The 16,503-nt window shown below is 40.5% G+C and overlaps 2 protein-coding genes across 2 annotated transcripts; one reads left to right on the top strand and one right to left on the bottom strand.

Annotated features, from left to right (window-relative positions):
* Positions 1 to 6,542: 6,542 nt before the first annotated feature.
* On the bottom strand, positions 6,543 to 7,670 carry LOC122662824. The gene has a single exon (XM_043858536.1). It carries the CDS (start codon positions 7,668 to 7,670, stop codon positions 6,543 to 6,545), a length of 1,128 nt encoding a protein of 375 aa, XP_043714471.1.
* A 4,224-nt stretch (positions 7,671 to 11,894) lies between these two features.
* On the top strand, positions 11,895 to 14,797 carry LOC122662823. The gene is made up of 3 exons (XM_043858535.1): positions 11,895 to 12,259; positions 12,363 to 14,470; positions 14,568 to 14,797. The coding sequence occupies exons 1-3, from the start codon at positions 12,076 to 12,078 to the stop codon at positions 14,640 to 14,642; spliced, it is 2,367 nt and encodes a 788-aa protein (XP_043714470.1). The 5' UTR covers positions 11,895 to 12,075; the 3' UTR covers positions 14,643 to 14,797.
* Positions 14,798 to 16,503: the final 1,706 nt, after the last annotated feature.

Here is a 16,503-nt window from a genome sequence, read left to right as displayed (position 1 = left end):
ATTTTATTTGCTGAAAAAAATATATTATATGTTATGATATTTGTTTAGGCCATTGAAAAGGATTCCTCTTCGACTACCTTCTCCTCCTCCGTTCTATCTATTATTATTTTGTTTCTTTTTCCTATCTCTATCTCTCTCTCTCTCTCTCACACACTTTGTTTCCTATCCATTTACGAAGAGAAACCTCTGTTCTATCTATTATTTTTTTTTTTTCTTTTCTCTCTCTCTCTCTCTCTCTCACTCTGTTTCCTATCCATTCACGGAGAGAAACCTCTGTTATCGCTATTATTATTTTTTCTTTGTCCTCTCTCTCTCTCTCTTTTTGTAGGTATCCCGTAAACATCATTTGCATTCAAATAGGTAGCCGAGTACTGTGTGCTACCCCTACACCCAGACATAGGTCTGCGCAAAATGATATCTGCATCCCATGGAATGGCAGAATTTTCAAGGCGGCATGACGATTAGTTTATGCATTCTTACGTCTGGCACAGGAGTAGCACACACACCCAGTTTGCTTCGTAGGGTGTTTTGTTCATCAAATCTACAAGGGCTGAAGCGCAATTGAGAAATTCTTTTTTTTTTTTTGATAGGTACCTACTTTGTAGAAGGGGGGGGGAGAAGGTAACAGCTAGGAGGTTCGGATTCGAGACTTCCTGGTGAGTGTGGGCTTAGCGCACTATAACATCACCAATTGCACTAGGTAGTTGTTGAAATGCTACATTTTGTTTTACAAGAATCACTATGGATGGCATGGATTCCATCGATGATCAGAAACAATAAAACCATTATGAATTGAGACTGTGGGGCAGAACTACAACAAATATAGGGCTTTCTCCCCACCACTAAGTGAATGGATTCCCCCTCTCCTAGAGTTCACAAACCCCTCCTAGGTTTCAGTATGTTCTCCAAAATACCTTCCCATACCCTCTGCGTGCATATGAATCCTCCTCGGTGAATGGATTCTCATACTCAGTCCATATAGATGTTGGTATCCATATATTGGGGAGGCCAGTATTGAAACGATTGGAAATTTACGCGGCAAGGTGGCTTATTAATTGACTATTTGCCCAATAAAGTTAAGTTCTTGGATTTGGATCCTTTGCAGCCTAGGGTTTAGTGGCCATCTTGCTGCGCTCAACTCCCAAGCCACCACATCGGATTCCATGCAGATCCAATGGTTGATAGATGAGCTCCAATCATTTGCAATTGTGAGTGATAGTTTTGAATTTTGAATTGAGCTCGTCTTTTAACCAGTGGATCAATATGAAATCCAACGTGGCAACCTGGGAGTTGAGTGCAGCACGATGGCCACTCAACCCCGACGGTAGAGGATCCAAATCCTAAGTTCTTCCACCTATTCGTTTGAATCATATTCTTGAAAGTTCTTATTATTTTCATGTCTTTTCTTCTCCTTTCATGCCTTGGCATGTGGTCTTGTCATGTGAGGTCCTGCATTCAATCACACACGCACCCCACACAAACCAACCTCAGACACTGTAAACATGGGGACATCTCCTGTCCTTCCAAGTTTCAACCACAGTGCATACACTGCTAGCCTACTCAAGCAAGCCGTTCAAATTAGCTGGCCAATGAACAAGCTTTCACAAAAAAATGGAGCTACCATGAAAAGAGCAAATCGATCCATTTATATCCTAAAAACTTCTCTTCAGTTGCAGTACACCCTACTCTTACTCTCAGATGTGTGTTTGTTATGTCAAACACATAGTAAATACGTGTATAATATGCATATCCAAACGTTTGAATAAAAAAATGTGTGTTTACAACTTTACATATTAAACTTCAGAAACAACAAAAAATATGATTTTTATAAGTTGAAGTATTAAACAAGTAGAAATGTATCATACGCCATAATTTCCTTGCTTTAAAAAAAAAAATGATAGAGTTGCAACAGCAATGATGAAGACAAAAGGGTGAATCCTATAGGTTAAGGAGGAGGTTGTGGAACTTGAATTTGAACTTGTCATGGTGGCCGGAGAAGATGAGGCATACAAGCACAAATAACATAATAAAGTAAAGGGGAAAGTTTTCATATACGGCTGTGTAAGCCGTGTATGTGAGAAGGTGGGAGTTTCAAGGCATTAATTAATGGGTGGGGGTTTATGACTTTTCCAACTCTTTGTGCAAGGTGACACAACCATGCATGCTTAGGCCGTGTATGAAAACTTCCCCCTAAAGTAAATAATAATAAAAAATAAAAATAAAAATAAATGGATCCGCAGGGAGAGTTGCAGTACTGATAGTGCTCAACACAAGATAGTCTACACAAGTAGTCCACTTGAAGTAGAATAGTAACAATGGGGAAATCAAAAGGTTTCCTTGAACTAACAAGACTGGTGTATATAGTGATAGAAATGTGACTGGGAACCTCAGATGTGTCAGGCGTCTTTCCAATGAGGCATCCGACGGCTGGGCTGGCTGGCACACATCCTGGTATGTTCTCGAAGATGTTTGCCAGCCAGTCTAGCCATCGAATGCCTCATTGGGCACTCACTGGGCGACGGGCTCATCAGAGAAGAGTTGGATCCGAGAGAAATAGTTTCGACTTCATGAATAAGGGTAGGATTGTAATGCTAATTTAAGAGTGCAATCAAGTGATAACTGCGCCAATAAAGAACTGGTGAAGGAAAACTTTCGCCCTTTTAAAATTTGAAGCTTTTTATAGGGAAGAAATAAGTTATGCAATTGACCATTGGTTATATAACTTTACATCACTCGCCTTCCACATCATTACCTACATTTATCCACCACTAGGACTAAGGAACTGACATTCTAACCATTGGCTAGACTGGTGGTGCCATTGATATGTCACCTACCAACCATTAATATATGGGGTTTTATCCTTGTTTTCTGGTTAGTTTATGTGGATCATAGTTATATATGTATATATATATATTTTAAACTCTTTTAATGACATGTGTAGATGTTGATTTAATTTAATATTTAAGATATAATCAGATAATGATGTAGATAACATGTCCAACGATTTGGATTCTAATTCGTTGAAGCTGCAATCTCACCTCCAAAACACCTCCACACAAACAAAAGAAAAATAAATAAATAAAACCGATCTCTTCAAGAGTAGTTGTTAGTATAATTATCACCTCCAATTCACGGGCACTTCCAATTCCTCTGATAGGGGGGAGTGGATCCCACCTTGGACAGTGTTTTCAGGCAGGGGGTAGGGTGGTCATTTCTGCCAGAAATTAGAGGTATTGAAGGGACAGCGAATTGAAGGGAATAACGATTCATAGTTGGTATATCCTTTTAATAATCAGTTTGTCTACATTTTTTTTTCTTGAACGATTCTAAATTCTTCTCGAGATTCCTTCTTGTTAGTTTTCTCTCTGCCTAAATTGTCACTACTTTGCAAATTGTCAAAGAGAGAGATGGCAACTGCCTCTCTACCAAACATCTAAGAAAGAGAGACAGAGGAAGAAAAGAGAAGAGAGAGATTGAGTTAGGTAGATGAAAGTCCTAATTTGTTTTGTTTTGTTTTTTTTTTTAAGAAAAATAGAATTATATTAAACTAACAAGCATAAAAACAAATAATATCTAAGAAAGTTTGTTTAATTCGCTTTGCTCGAGCTCTATGAGTCAATGAGTAAGCCAAAAAAAAGTCGTAGTCTTATCTTTCTTTTTAACATTTACAGTATCAAAAACTTTAGATAATCATTTCACCCATAATCCAATTCACCACATCTTAACAATCAGTCTAAACTGCGATATCTTGAATAATCTACTTCTCCCGAGCTCTTTGCATTTCAAGAAGGATTGCTCTTTCTTTGGACTCGTATGCGTTCCCCGCAAAACCATAGAACAATGTAGCACTGCAAAACTTATGATTTGTAAAAGATCTCCTTGGAGGATTGTAAAAATCTGCCAAAATCTACGATAGTAAAGACATTATGAAGGAGTCCTATTTCGTTGAAATAAGGAATTAAGACTATTTAGTTAGATTAAGGGGAGGATCGTTGCCATGCTGTGTGGCCCTACACCAATGAGGCGGTTAGTGAGAGTGCTTTGGGGCATCCATCAGCGGTGGGATTTATTTCATTTCATGGGAGGCGAAGTAAACATTTCACCCTTCCTATGCCTGCACGGGCGCCATGCAACCTCGCAGCTTTATTTTTCCCAATTATATTCCAAAGAATGAAAAATAGTAAGGAATTTAATGACATTTTTGTCAAGTAGAAAAGTTGCCACAACTTTTATAATAGTAATACCATAGTATCATATGATATACAGTTAGAAAATTAACCATGGTTGGTTTCTGCCACAAGAAAGAATGATGTGGCAAATTTGATTGTTAACTATTTAAAAAAGTGCCAAGCTTGAGGATATTTGTTTTCATTAAAAGAATTGGCAAGAGATTGGTACACAAGGATAGGAATATCGTTCTCAAATAATAAATAGTGGGGCCACATACTAACATTGCTCTCTCCTATTTTGATTGTGTGGGCCTAGGGTTGTAAATGGATATTCGTACATCCGAATTCAATTTGCATCCGTATCAGTTTAGAGATATTCGAAAAAAAAAATTCAAATAATTCAAAGAAAAAAAAAATTCGGATCTAGATAGGTATCCAATTAATAAAATTAAATTAAATAACTAATGATCTTGAGGGTTTTGAAGATTCAACAAGTCCTAAGGAATGAGGAAATGAGAATCATGAGACTATGACAATTAAGAGACATGGATTGAGAGTGAATCGTATTTGCAGAGGGAGGAAGGTCTAGGTTATACAAGTCAGGGATGTAAACGGATAGTCAAAAATCCAAATTCGGTTCACATCTGTATCCGTTTAGAGATATCCTAATTCGGTCATGAAATATTCAGATCCGTTTACATCTCTATGTGGGCCCCATAAGGATGATACAATTTTCTATCCACGCATTGCTTGTAGTGTGTAGTTTCATTCTTACACTGTTAGTGTAGAGAACCCACTCCCAAAATACCTAAATCTCAATTTCAATGATTTTTTCACATACAAATTGATTTGTTTTTTGGTGGAGGGGCGAGGGGGGGCTGAAACTCATCAAATAAGAAAACAATGTTCACCACCAATATGAAAGTCGGTTAACCTTTTGGGATTGATGTGTGGTTTGTGTGATATATTATATATATAAAAAAAAAAAAAAGCTAAACTCCCATATGATACTTAATAGAGCTAGTCAGCTCCAATGGGGCGAGAAGCCCAAACTAAATCATGGTTCTAAGTATTGGTATCAGATCGATTATATCGGGTGATCTGTATCGGTTTTACAGCTTGTCGATCTTGATATCGTATCGATATTGTATCAGTGATATGATACAGACATGAAGTAAAATGATTAAAAAACATAGTTTTAAAGGAGGATAAGGGGCAAATTTGTCCGATACAATCAATCCTTACCGATACCGATCCAATAATGTATCAGTTTCCGAGTTCACTGATACCCATTCGATACCGTTCATTAGAACCATGAACTAAATGCAGCCCAGCCAACTCACACAATCAAGTATTGTCCTGGGACGGGTCTCTAATTCGGCCGTACAGTCAGGTCACATCAGTATACTAATCCGCATTGATATGCCCAATAGAGTAACAGCATGTGGTATTAATATTTACAAAATAATAAAAATAGAAAGAAAAAAAAAGGTTATTAGGTCACGTGGCTTCTACGTCTATACACAGTAAAAATACTGCATCGCCCCATGAAAAGATAAAAATTCCATTTAAGACCGTTCTTGCACACTCATACAAGCTTTAAGGCGTAGACAATAATCTCTTTCCCAAATTAATATTAATCATTTGGTATCGATCAATATTAATCGATAAAGATTACTAAAATCATGCTTAGGAGAAGTTGAAAAACTTCCACGTAGTCATCTGATCATAGTCCTTGCAGGTCATCCTCGAAGACAAGTTGCTGTGTCAAAAAACTTCTAGAAAGATCATAACAATGACAAAAACAGAAATGAATTTCTCAATGGAGGCAAAACCTCTTTTTTTCAGACAAATCTATCTCTCTTTCTTTCAACAATGAAAATGAGATATTTTGTTTTTGGAAGACAATGACAATGAGATGTTAATTCTTTACAAACACAATGGTACACTGATTTCAAACCTCTTCAATTCTAAATGTTTCTTAAAACTATTTCGGTCTTTATTAGTGGATGTAAATTGAATTTAAAATTAGCCCTATTTTTTCTAAGTGTTTTACCCACCCACCAAACATTCGCATTGATTTCAAAGTGGCCCAAAAATAATTAAACCAACTAACTTTCGATCAATGTCGTGAAAAGTTGGTGGATTCAGATCTTCTACTGTCGAGCTGTCCGAACGGATCGTGCTGCCCAGACATGGTGAGACGTATAATGATTGCCTTACCCCTACTCGGGTAAGGCATTCGGGCAGCGGTAAGGCAGTCATTACAAGCCTCATCGTGTCTAGGCAGCACGGTCTTGCCGGGCAGCTCGGCAGTAGAGGATCCAAATTGAAAGTTGGGTCGGTTCTAATTTTCTTTTCTTAACCTACATGTCATTGTACACTGTGTTTGTGTGTAGATTCTGTAGTTCTTCTTCTCCGTCTGATCACATTGTTGTTGACGGTTGAGATTTGAGCATCAGGAGGAGAAACAGAAGAAGAGGAGGAGAACCGGTCGTCTGGAGGCAAGCCAAGAGAGTAGGACACGTCATCAATGGTCCAACCGGCTCGAAGCAACGTTAGCGACAATAAACGCATGTGCTTCGTTAGATTCGCTGGATTTGCCAACACCAATTGACTTCTATTCTCATCATCCTGACCGTCCATTGAATCATTTGTCATCATCATCATCTCTTTCACCTCTTCCACCCGCCATCCACCTTCCTTGAGTTTCCGGCTCATCTCTCCCAAAAAACTATTCAACTTCGCCGCCTCTCTCTTCTTCCTACTACTCCCACCGCCACCGCCACCGCCACCGCCGCCGCCGCCACTCTCCACCAAGTCAGACCAGAATTCGATCCTCCTAGCGGCTTTCGCCGCCCATGCCGGAGCTTCCATCGTCGTAGACGATTCTGACAAGTCAAATAGTCTCGGAACTGTGCTTTTCCGACGGAATTCAACGTTTTGGAAAAAACCGGCAACGTCGCAACCTGAGTAATAGAATTCTATACGTTGCACGAAAAAGACCGGATTTCCGGCAAGATTGGGGTGTGAAGGAATGTAGTATTGTCTATAAATGGGAACGAGAAGAGGAGCTTTCTTCATGAGACGTTTGGCCATAATTAAGGCTTCCTTAGGGTTTGGAGGTTCATCTCCCCAAGAAGGACACCAAAATTTGTTTTTGATAATTTCTTGTTGGAGTCCCATGAGGGGGAGATTCATGAGAATCTGTAACTGCTGAGGCGAATCTGATCGCCAGTTGGGGAAACCGGGACCCACTGGAAGTCCTTCGCGAAGGATAGAACGGAGATCGGGAGGGAAAGTGAAGCGGAAGGTGGTCTCGATCGATGAGAATTCTTCGTCGGTGAGACCATCGGAGATAGGAATTTTGCATTTCTTGAGGTGATCGATCACGTTCTTGGCATAGGCTGCGAAGGAGAAACAAACTCGTCTGGGCGTGGATTGAGAAGCTGGCTTATTAATCGTCGTTGTTGTGGTGGTGATCGTTGTTGCTGAAGCCATTATAATTAAAGAGTGATCTTGAAAAGAAGAGAGCTTCAGCGAGAGCGAAGAGGCTTTAGAGAGAGAGAGAGAGAGAGAGAGAGAGAGAGAGACGAGGTCGGTTACGAGAAACGCGTATTTGAAGGATAAAGAGATCGTTTTAGGTCCTCGTGGCAAAGCAAAGCAAACTGATTACTGTTAAGGCTTCTTCTTCTGAGGATCGCTTAGACCAGAAGAAGTCGTGGAATTTTAACAAAGATTCGTCAAATTTGTTCGTTTTTTGATAAGATAGGAAGGACCGAAGAAGGAGAGGACGAAGGTGGTACTACTTCGAAGTTCGAACCTTATTACGTCGTCAAACCTTATTTGTCAAAGGATACGTTAACGTCGCGTGGCTTGGCGAGTCTGGAATTTGGATCACCAATCACCTACCGTTCGTTCGTGTGGGCTCATATTACATGACTTTTGTATCTCTCTCACGAAACGAGAGTTGGATTAATTGTGGTAGAAAGTACTAGAAACTAGAAACCACCATAGTTGAAGATCAGATTTTGACTAGGCTTTATATGGTAGTGTTTCTATATCAAATTAGTGTTAAAAATATGGCAAGTAGTTTTCTTTCTCCGAGTGTGGTTTATGTCAGTACTTTCATATATCTGTCTCTCTCCTCTTCAGAATAAGGAGGCATAACTGCATAAGTGTCTTTTTATATATGGAGGAGAGAAAGATACTCATTGAGTGTTGGCATAGGCCACATTTTCGGACATACTTTTTCCCTAATTTTGAAACACTTATTTATCGATGATGATGTCTTTTTTTTTTTTTTTAAACACTAGTATTGTGTGATAAAACTAAAAAAACAATAATATTTCTGTTTCTAACAAAGAACAGAAACACATAAATTGCATATTAACATAATTATATTTTCTATTTTGTAGTGGTGGTGGTGGCACTTTGTGTCTTTGACTTTGGCACTCCATCTCTCTCTCTCCCTTGGTTCTGCCATTTTTTTTAAAGAGTAAATTACGTGTACCCCTGGAACTAGCTTGTAACTCACGTAACCCCACAATTTGCAAAAAAAAAAAATACATGTACCTTCCCCATTTTTACAAGCTAATATCAGAGCGGTCCACTTTGTTAGTTGATTCCTGTTAAATGATGACATACCACTTTGTTAGTTGATTCCTGTTAAATGATGATGTCATCAGGTTAGATTTTTCTAAATGGCCAAACTATTCTTAAAGAAAGTCTAACTTACTATATTACCCTTTATGCAAAAACCCCAAAATCACAAGGAATACAATATAGGGTTGAGGTTCTTCTCAGCAAGTCCTTTCTTCTCCGACGAAAACATACTGGAGAGCTTCACCCCTTACGAAGGATGGATACACTGCCTGTGAAATTAGGATTGAAAGAAATGGTGTTAGTGCAAGGCCTTTCAACCTCAATCGTGACATGAACAGCGAGAAAAAATACAATCAATCACCGTTTGCAAACAATTACCATAATTTTAGCAATGGAATCATGGGAACTTAGGATTCAAGGTTTGGAAGGAGGGATTTGGGTAATGGGCAATGGAATAGACAGAATGGGAATCATACAGTGGAATCATTTTCTAGTAGAGCAGTTGAGCAGAAAATGAGGGATCGTTACTGTGGTGATATCTCCAATCGATGCAGAGGTGATGCATGTATTCCAAAACAGCTTGGTCCCTGAAACGTCATTTTCTTCAAGAGTTGGGCCTAGGTTGCAACATGGTCCCTAGGCCTTTAAACCCCCAACTCAATCCCCTTAGTTGGGCCGACTTGGCCAAAGATTGACTCGGGCTAGAAAAATTCAACCCTAACCCGGCCTTAGGGTTGGGCCGAGCTGACCCTGATTGGCCTTGACAATGGGGGAGAAAAGAGATGCATGGTCTGGCCAGGCTGGGATTAAATAAAGAAGAAGAAGAAGAAGAAGAAGAAAGACAGAAGATGTAGACAAGGACGAGTTGGGTTGGGCCGGGCTCAATCTGATGCCTCAACCCTGGCCCAGCCCTAACACAGGGCCAAAAATATCAAATCCTGACCCCAGCTCGACCCTAACACAGGGCCAAAAATATCAAACCCTGACATGCCCTCAGGGCCAGAGTATCTCAACCTAGGCCCTGTTCGGGTTGAGGGTGGGCTCGGGCTGTCAGGTCCAAACTTGCACCACTAAGGGGCTCTCTATGATTGATCCATTGCTTATGTGGGTAGAGAATAGCATTCATTCTCAAATAATGGAAACCCATTTCATGAGGATTTGTTCTTGGGATCAGGATCGTCTCCAAGGAGCTCAGCGCCCAGGTTGCTGCCAGGGAGCATCCAGCAGTTGAGCTTGTGTCGCACACATCTCGATGCACGCCTAGGGATGTGTGCTGCACAGCCCAACGGCTGGCAGCACACTGGGTGCGCGGGGCTCCCTGGAGACGAGCTAAATTCCTATTTTCTTGAAAGATTTTGGCAATGGCCCTAGGTTTGATGGAAAGTATCCTTTCTCTAGTGGTCTTCTTGGGGTGTTTAAGAAGAAGAAGGATATGTTGAAACAGACTGATTTCCATGACCCTGTTAGAGAATCTTTTGAAGCAGAACTTGAGAGGGTACAAAAGATGCAAGAGCAAGAAAGGCATCATATCATGGAGGAATAGGCTAGAGCATTGGAGTTAGCTAGGAAAGAAGAGGATGAGAGAGAGAGGCTAGCTAGGGAAGAGGAAGAGCGACGTATAAGGCTTGAAGAAGAAGCCAGAGAGACTGTGTGGAGAGCAGAATAAGAGTGTGTGGAGACTATGCAAATGGCTGAAGAACAAAAGATCGCTAGAGAATAGGAGAAACAAAGGATTTTTATGAAGGAAGAAAGGAGGAAAAAGGTTGCCAGATAGAAGCTGTTGGAGTTGGAGGCAAGGATTGCATAGAGACAGGCTGAAGCAATGAAAGATGACGAGTTCCCTACAACTGGGGAGGGAACATTGCCTGGGATGGTGAAAGAGAAATAAGTTTCGATGGAAGCAGAGGTGAGTAGTTGGGAGGATGGTGAGAGAATGATGGGAGGTGGGGAGAGGATGGCCTAGTTGCAGGTCTTCAAGGCTTCCTTGCTAGTCTTCAACTCAATTCGACTCCTCTACTTTTGCCTGCCCCTACTACCGTGTGCGCCTCACACACAAGCAAGGCGGAATGTACCGCCTTACCCCTGCCCGAGCGCCTTGTCCGAGGGGTAAGGTGGTACTTTCCACCACGCTTGTGTGTAGGGGCGCACGACAGTACCGGTAGGCGGAAGTAGAGGAGTCGGATCCGTCTTCAACTATAATAAAATGGGGTTTCAAACCTAATGGGATGAGTTTATATGTAAGAATACAATAGGGTAAAAAGGATGTTTTTCTTTTCTTTTTTTAGTTTCAAGTTAACACCAATAGTGAAGAGGGATGCGATTATATTTTTCCAAATTGTGGAGTCTTCTTGAGTTATGGGCTAGTTCCAGGGGTGGTTCACGTAATTTACTCTTCTTTAAATTGTTAGATGCCTACCATGGGATCCGGCTCCTCTCTAGGGAGCTCTGCGCCCAGGGAGCGGCTAGGGGTCATCCAAGGGTTGGGCTGTGCCACACATATCTCGGTGCACACCTAGGGATGTGTGCAGCGCAACCCAATGGCTAGATACACCCTAGGTGTGCTAGGCTCCCTGGAGAGAAGCTCGATCCCCTACTACGTGTCCACCTTACAAATGTTCAAATAAGCTAGATCCAGTGACAATAGGATCGATAGATTCAATTCCCGTTTTTGAAATTGTGGCCTTGAACCAAGGATTATAAAACACGGAATCGGTCATTGGCCATTCCCCAAATCGGTACTTAGGAACCCTATAATCGGTTCTCAAATCCAAAAACAGGAAACTTTTTTAGGGTTTTCGGATGTGAATCGGCCGTATTTGATCGGTGGAAATTGGGATCGAACATGTCCACTACATCGATCCGGTTCCCGATTCTTGAAACCCTGCTTGAACCCTAACTGGTTTGAGTGCGCATCTGGGGTCTATATCTCCAAAGACAACCCTTATATGCTTCTGTTTTTCATGTGATTGGACGTCCCGGCCATTCCTATATGATTAGACTACATTGGAAAAAAGATGAAAAAATAATTGAGAAAAGGATAACAGTAAAAAAGCATCCACCAACGGTCAAAAAAATTAGTTTTAAATTCATACTTGTCCAACGGTTCTTTGCTTTCAAAAACAGTAGCCGCGCTCGTAAGAGAGTAAGAAGCAATCTTGATACCTCTTATCTATCCCGAGATATCCTCAATCCTTCTTTACTTCTTCAGTTCAGAGATTTGATCTTTCCATCTTCAGAGCAAGACGAAAAAATTTCCTTTTTTTCTCCTGTTCCTCGTTGCTGAGTGATTCTCGAAAAAATCATGGCGATCTCCTCAAATTCAAACAGATCGCCGTCTCCTAATTCAAGCAGAACGAACCCTAATTCAAGAACCCAAGAAAGTATTTGCATTAGAAAGAGTTTCAGTGGTGATCCCTTCACCAGACCTTCTATCGTATCATACCCCAGAGGTTTCAATCCAGTCACCCCAACCAACAGCCCTGCAGGTTCAAGAATTTCCCACGTTTTTAATCTTTTTCTCTGTATATCTTGTTTCAACCTATGTTTTTGGAGTTGTTTCTTAACATTCACTTGGATCATGGAATGCAGATTTCTCACAAAGGAACACAGGACACAGAGAAGGGTTAGCATCCCTGCGAATTTCCGACGAGCAAAAAGAGAATGAAAAAGACCAGAATCTGAAGCCAGCGAAAGTAAGATCATCAGCTCTTTCAACGGGAACGAAGAGTTTCATGGCTCCTACGATTTCTGCTGCTTCAAAAATCAATCCATCACCGAGAAAGAAAGTGTTAACGGAGAGGAATGAAGCTGTCAGAACTTCATTTTCTGCTGGAAAATCTCCCTTCATGGCTATTAATCCCTCTGACGTAACCGAAGAAGTCAGTTCGAAGTCAGAAACGATTTTCGATTCTAAGGCTTCCACAGAAGGGCCCAAAAACTCATATGCGACTTTGGTCTCTCCTCCTCCTGACGTTTTGAAGAGCTCTGCAAACCCTAAAGGCGATTGGTCTTCAATCGCAGGTGCCCTTGTCAATTCTGAGGTACCCACAGAAACCCCTGACCTCTTATTACTTTCTCCAGAACCTAGAACTGCGGACTCCAGATGCAATAACGCAGATCTGGGGTCTGAGGTTAAGGGTTCTCTGGGTTCTCTTTCACCATCCCCTGTTTTAGCTCCTTTGGAAGTTGATCCATCTCTTCCTCCTTACGACCCAAAAACTAACTACCTCTTCCCACGGCCACTGTTCCTTCATTACAAGCCTAATCCAAGAATTGACGTTTACCTCAACAAAGAACGAGGGTTTGATACCGGAGAGGGAAAGCAACTTTTAGAACAATTCTCCTCGGAGAGTAGTTCGGAAACTGAAAACACTGAAGAATCCCAATCTCTTAGCCCTCAGGCCTCTGAAATTATATCTGAAGAAGAGAATGAGAACCGTTTTTCTGAGCCTGAACTGAACACTAGTCAAAACCATAACGACGTTTTCCGGGTTACTAAGACTCGAAAGTTACATTTCTTGGCGAGATCCAAATCCATCCCTCTACTTTTGATTCTTGTGGTTGCATGCTTATGCTTTCCAGTAATTGATACTCCCATGAACTACCCCTCCCTGTTTAAAACTCAGACCTTCTCTAGATTTGACTCCTCTGCAAAAATCACTGAACTTCCAAAAACAAAGCTTGTTGTGTTATCCTATGATGTAATGCTTTGGTCAATCAACTCCGTATCATATCTTTCCAAGCTGATTTCCATTCCAAACCAAGTGGAACAAATTGGTCCTCTGGAATTCGTTAATTCCACTTCTCTGCATGAGGAATATTTGGCTGACCTGTGCCGAACAGTAGATTATGATGACAATCAAACAGAAAAAAGGCAAGATGTTGAAACAATGGAGAACGTGGAAGAAGAGATTGCAGAGAAACAAACTAATGTGGAGTTTGGAGAACAACCACAGCTACTTGTACAGGCTTCAGATATAAAACCTGAAAATTCAGAAACACCACCCAACGCTGAGGTTGCAGAGAAATGTAGCAACACAGAGATTGAAGAACAATCACCTCTACTTCCACAGGTTCTGGATGTGGAATCTGAAATTTCAGAAGCGGACTCTCAGGGTGAAAATGATAATGATTTATTTACCAACATTGAGCCGACTAATGCAGAACCCATGGCCAAAAGTTCGGGTTCAGATTATTTGCATGGAAGTTCTCATGGGCTAGAACCACCAGAGTCTTCACTTCAAGGATCAACTTTCAGGTTTCCAGAACAAAATGTGCTGGGAATTTCTTTGATTGTTCTGGCACTGTTGGTAGCAGCTCTTCTCTATCTCAAACAAAACAAGGCTTCTGATCCTAAGGTGGTTGTACCGGTAGAGCAAGTGGCGAAGAAGAAGTCCAGCTTGTGCTCAGTATCAGGTAGCAGTGACCATTTAAATCATGAGACAACATCCTTAAGGATTTGGCCAGCAGAGGTTGAGAAAGTGGGTGAGTCATGTCCATCGGAGGTAAGTAGCTCCTTACAGGGGAGTTTAAACTGTGGGAAGAAGACTTCAGATAGAGCTAATGAAGTACAGAGCCATGAAAGAAAGCAGAGGAAGAGTGCCAAAAGGGAGTCCTTGGCCTCTTCATCAGAGTTCTCTGCTGGATCTCCTTCTTATGGAAGCTTTACTACATATGAGAAATTCCAGAGCAAACATGTAATTGCTCAATTTCATCCTTCTTATTTAATTAATGCCTTGCAAGCAAACATGTAATATAACAAGGTCTAATGCTTTAAGAGTTTTTGCATTGCAGGTATCTGGAGATGAAGGAACAGTGACACCAGTCAGGCGTTCAAGCAGGATCAGGAATCAGATCACTTCCCCATGAAGATTATTTCTACATTTATCCTTGTCTAGTTTGAGGTTTCTCTGTCCCACAACGTCTCATTTGTGTTATTTTGGTGCATTTGGATGTAATGTGAAACAATCTATTAAGAAAATATATGAGAACAGCATTCTGCTGTTTTTCATGGTTTCCATTCATTCTCTCAAATCTATTGTGATCCCATTTTCATCTTTATATATCATCTTGCTTAAGCATCAGTTTAGTTGGAAAATTTTTCTGTTTAGACTCACAGCTTCGATCCCTTTTCTCTATGAGACTAATAGGATCTTAGTCTCACTCTTAATGGGTTGGTTCCACAGTTTTTAATGTTCTCCTATGTTAAAATGGGTGACAGGAAATAACATGTTTAGTGACAACAAAAAGAGTAACAGATGCTTGTTTTAGTTAATGATTTTATGCTTCTATGGATATTGAAACAGAGAGGCCAAGTTCATATTCAGTGCTAGTGGACCAGATTAAGAAGTCACAAGTCCAAGAGTATTGAATGGCTGTATAATTGTTCATTCAAAAACAGTTTTCAACCAATTTAAATCTTGTTGGAACCTGGAGAGTGTAATGAATGGCCTTATTAACTCTTCATGTTCTGTAATGTTTGTTCATGGTAGGTAGTTGCATTAATAAGTGGGTTGATGAGTTTTGAATTTGGCCCCCATCTATTGAAGGCCTTGAGGCTGATTATTGGATGGAGATATGATAATTATCTAACAATGAATTTGAACATCTTAATATTTGAGACACTTGAATTTCCTTTTGTTTTGAACTTTTTATTTTTTCTTTATTTTGTGACCAAACTTGATGTTATTACACCAAACTACCTATGTACCCTTAGGTTTGTAAGAGTTCAGGTCAAGCGTAGTTCCCTCTTGGGAAACTGTCTAAATGTGAATTGATAATCATCTTAGGTCTTAGGATTTGATATCATTAAGTGTGAATTGTCTACACTTCTAGATTTCAGCCAAAGTGCATGCTGGCAAGGTGAGAGAGAGTTTTCCCGCTGAAGAGTGATTCATATGTCTAGGAAATTCTGAAGTAAACAGACACAAGAGCACGCTAAAGTACCGCCTTGCCCTTATGAAATAAAAAATAAAATCTATGTTGATGTCCCCACGTGCTGGTGCTACACGACTAGACAATGATCTCTTGCCCAAATTTTTTTTAGTGAACCAAAAGTGAATTAAGGGAAAATGATGTACATACTAGCATGATGTAAAGAATCTTACACTCTAGCATCTTATCAATTGTTGGATCCCTCTCTCCGCATCTTAGCCATTTAACCCGTCTATTGTTGCAATCGTATTTTTTCTTCCTACGAAAGCATGAGAGAATGTGCGTGCATGTGTAGTAGCGGTGGAAAAAATACGATTGCAACAATAGATGGGTTGAACAGCTGTGGAGAGAGGGATGCTATTGTGTAAGATTCCATTGCATCATGCTAGACGTACTCTTGACTTGGAAATGAATTCTCCGGTCATACCTTCTATGGTTGTTATGCTTGGTCAGTTATGTAGGAATGCCTCGCTAGTCCTCTAAATCCCCTTGAGTATTCAAAGAAAATTTGTTTGATCATTGAATGGATCAAGCAACGTGTTGCAAAAAAATCCTCTTCAATTCTCTAAACGTGTAGTATGGTGGAGTTCGGGGCTGAGAGTTCAACACTTGACAGGCGTAAAATCCAATGGTGCCGAGCTCGGAAAACAAAAAACTGACTGAATTAACCTGGGACCGGTGCATGTTGCGCCTGCCAGGTGTCAATTTCTAAGTGTTTTATTTTCCTAAATAGATTTTTCTATTTAAATCCCATTTAAAAATCTACCAAAAATCCATAAACCACAACCTTACCTGC

Source organism: Telopea speciosissima, chromosome 5, assembly GCF_018873765.1.
Source record: "Telopea speciosissima isolate NSW1024214 ecotype Mountain lineage chromosome 5, Tspe_v1, whole genome shotgun sequence".
In the NCBI taxonomy this organism is placed as follows: domain Eukaryota; kingdom Viridiplantae; phylum Streptophyta; class Magnoliopsida; order Proteales; family Proteaceae; genus Telopea; species Telopea speciosissima.
Note: the sequence above shows the minus strand (reverse complement) of the source record. Positions and strands in the feature narration are given on the sequence as shown.

Bases quoted from the DNA above. Each gene is read 5' to 3' on its own strand.
- LOC122662823 (XM_043858535.1), top strand. From the start codon at position 12,076: ATGGCGATCTCCTCAAATTCAAACAGATCGCCGTCTCCTAATTCAAGC. The intron at 12,260-12,362 runs GTTCAAGAATTT...CATGGAATGCAG, and splicing joins CCCAACCAACAGCCCTGCAG to ATTTCTCACAAAGGAACACA. The intron at 14,471-14,567 runs GTAATTGCTCAA...TTTGCATTGCAG, and splicing joins AGAAATTCCAGAGCAAACAT to GTATCTGGAGATGAAGGAAC.
- LOC122662824 (XM_043858536.1), bottom strand. From the start codon at position 7,670: ATGGCTTCAGCAACAACGATCACCACCACAACAACGACGATTAATAAG.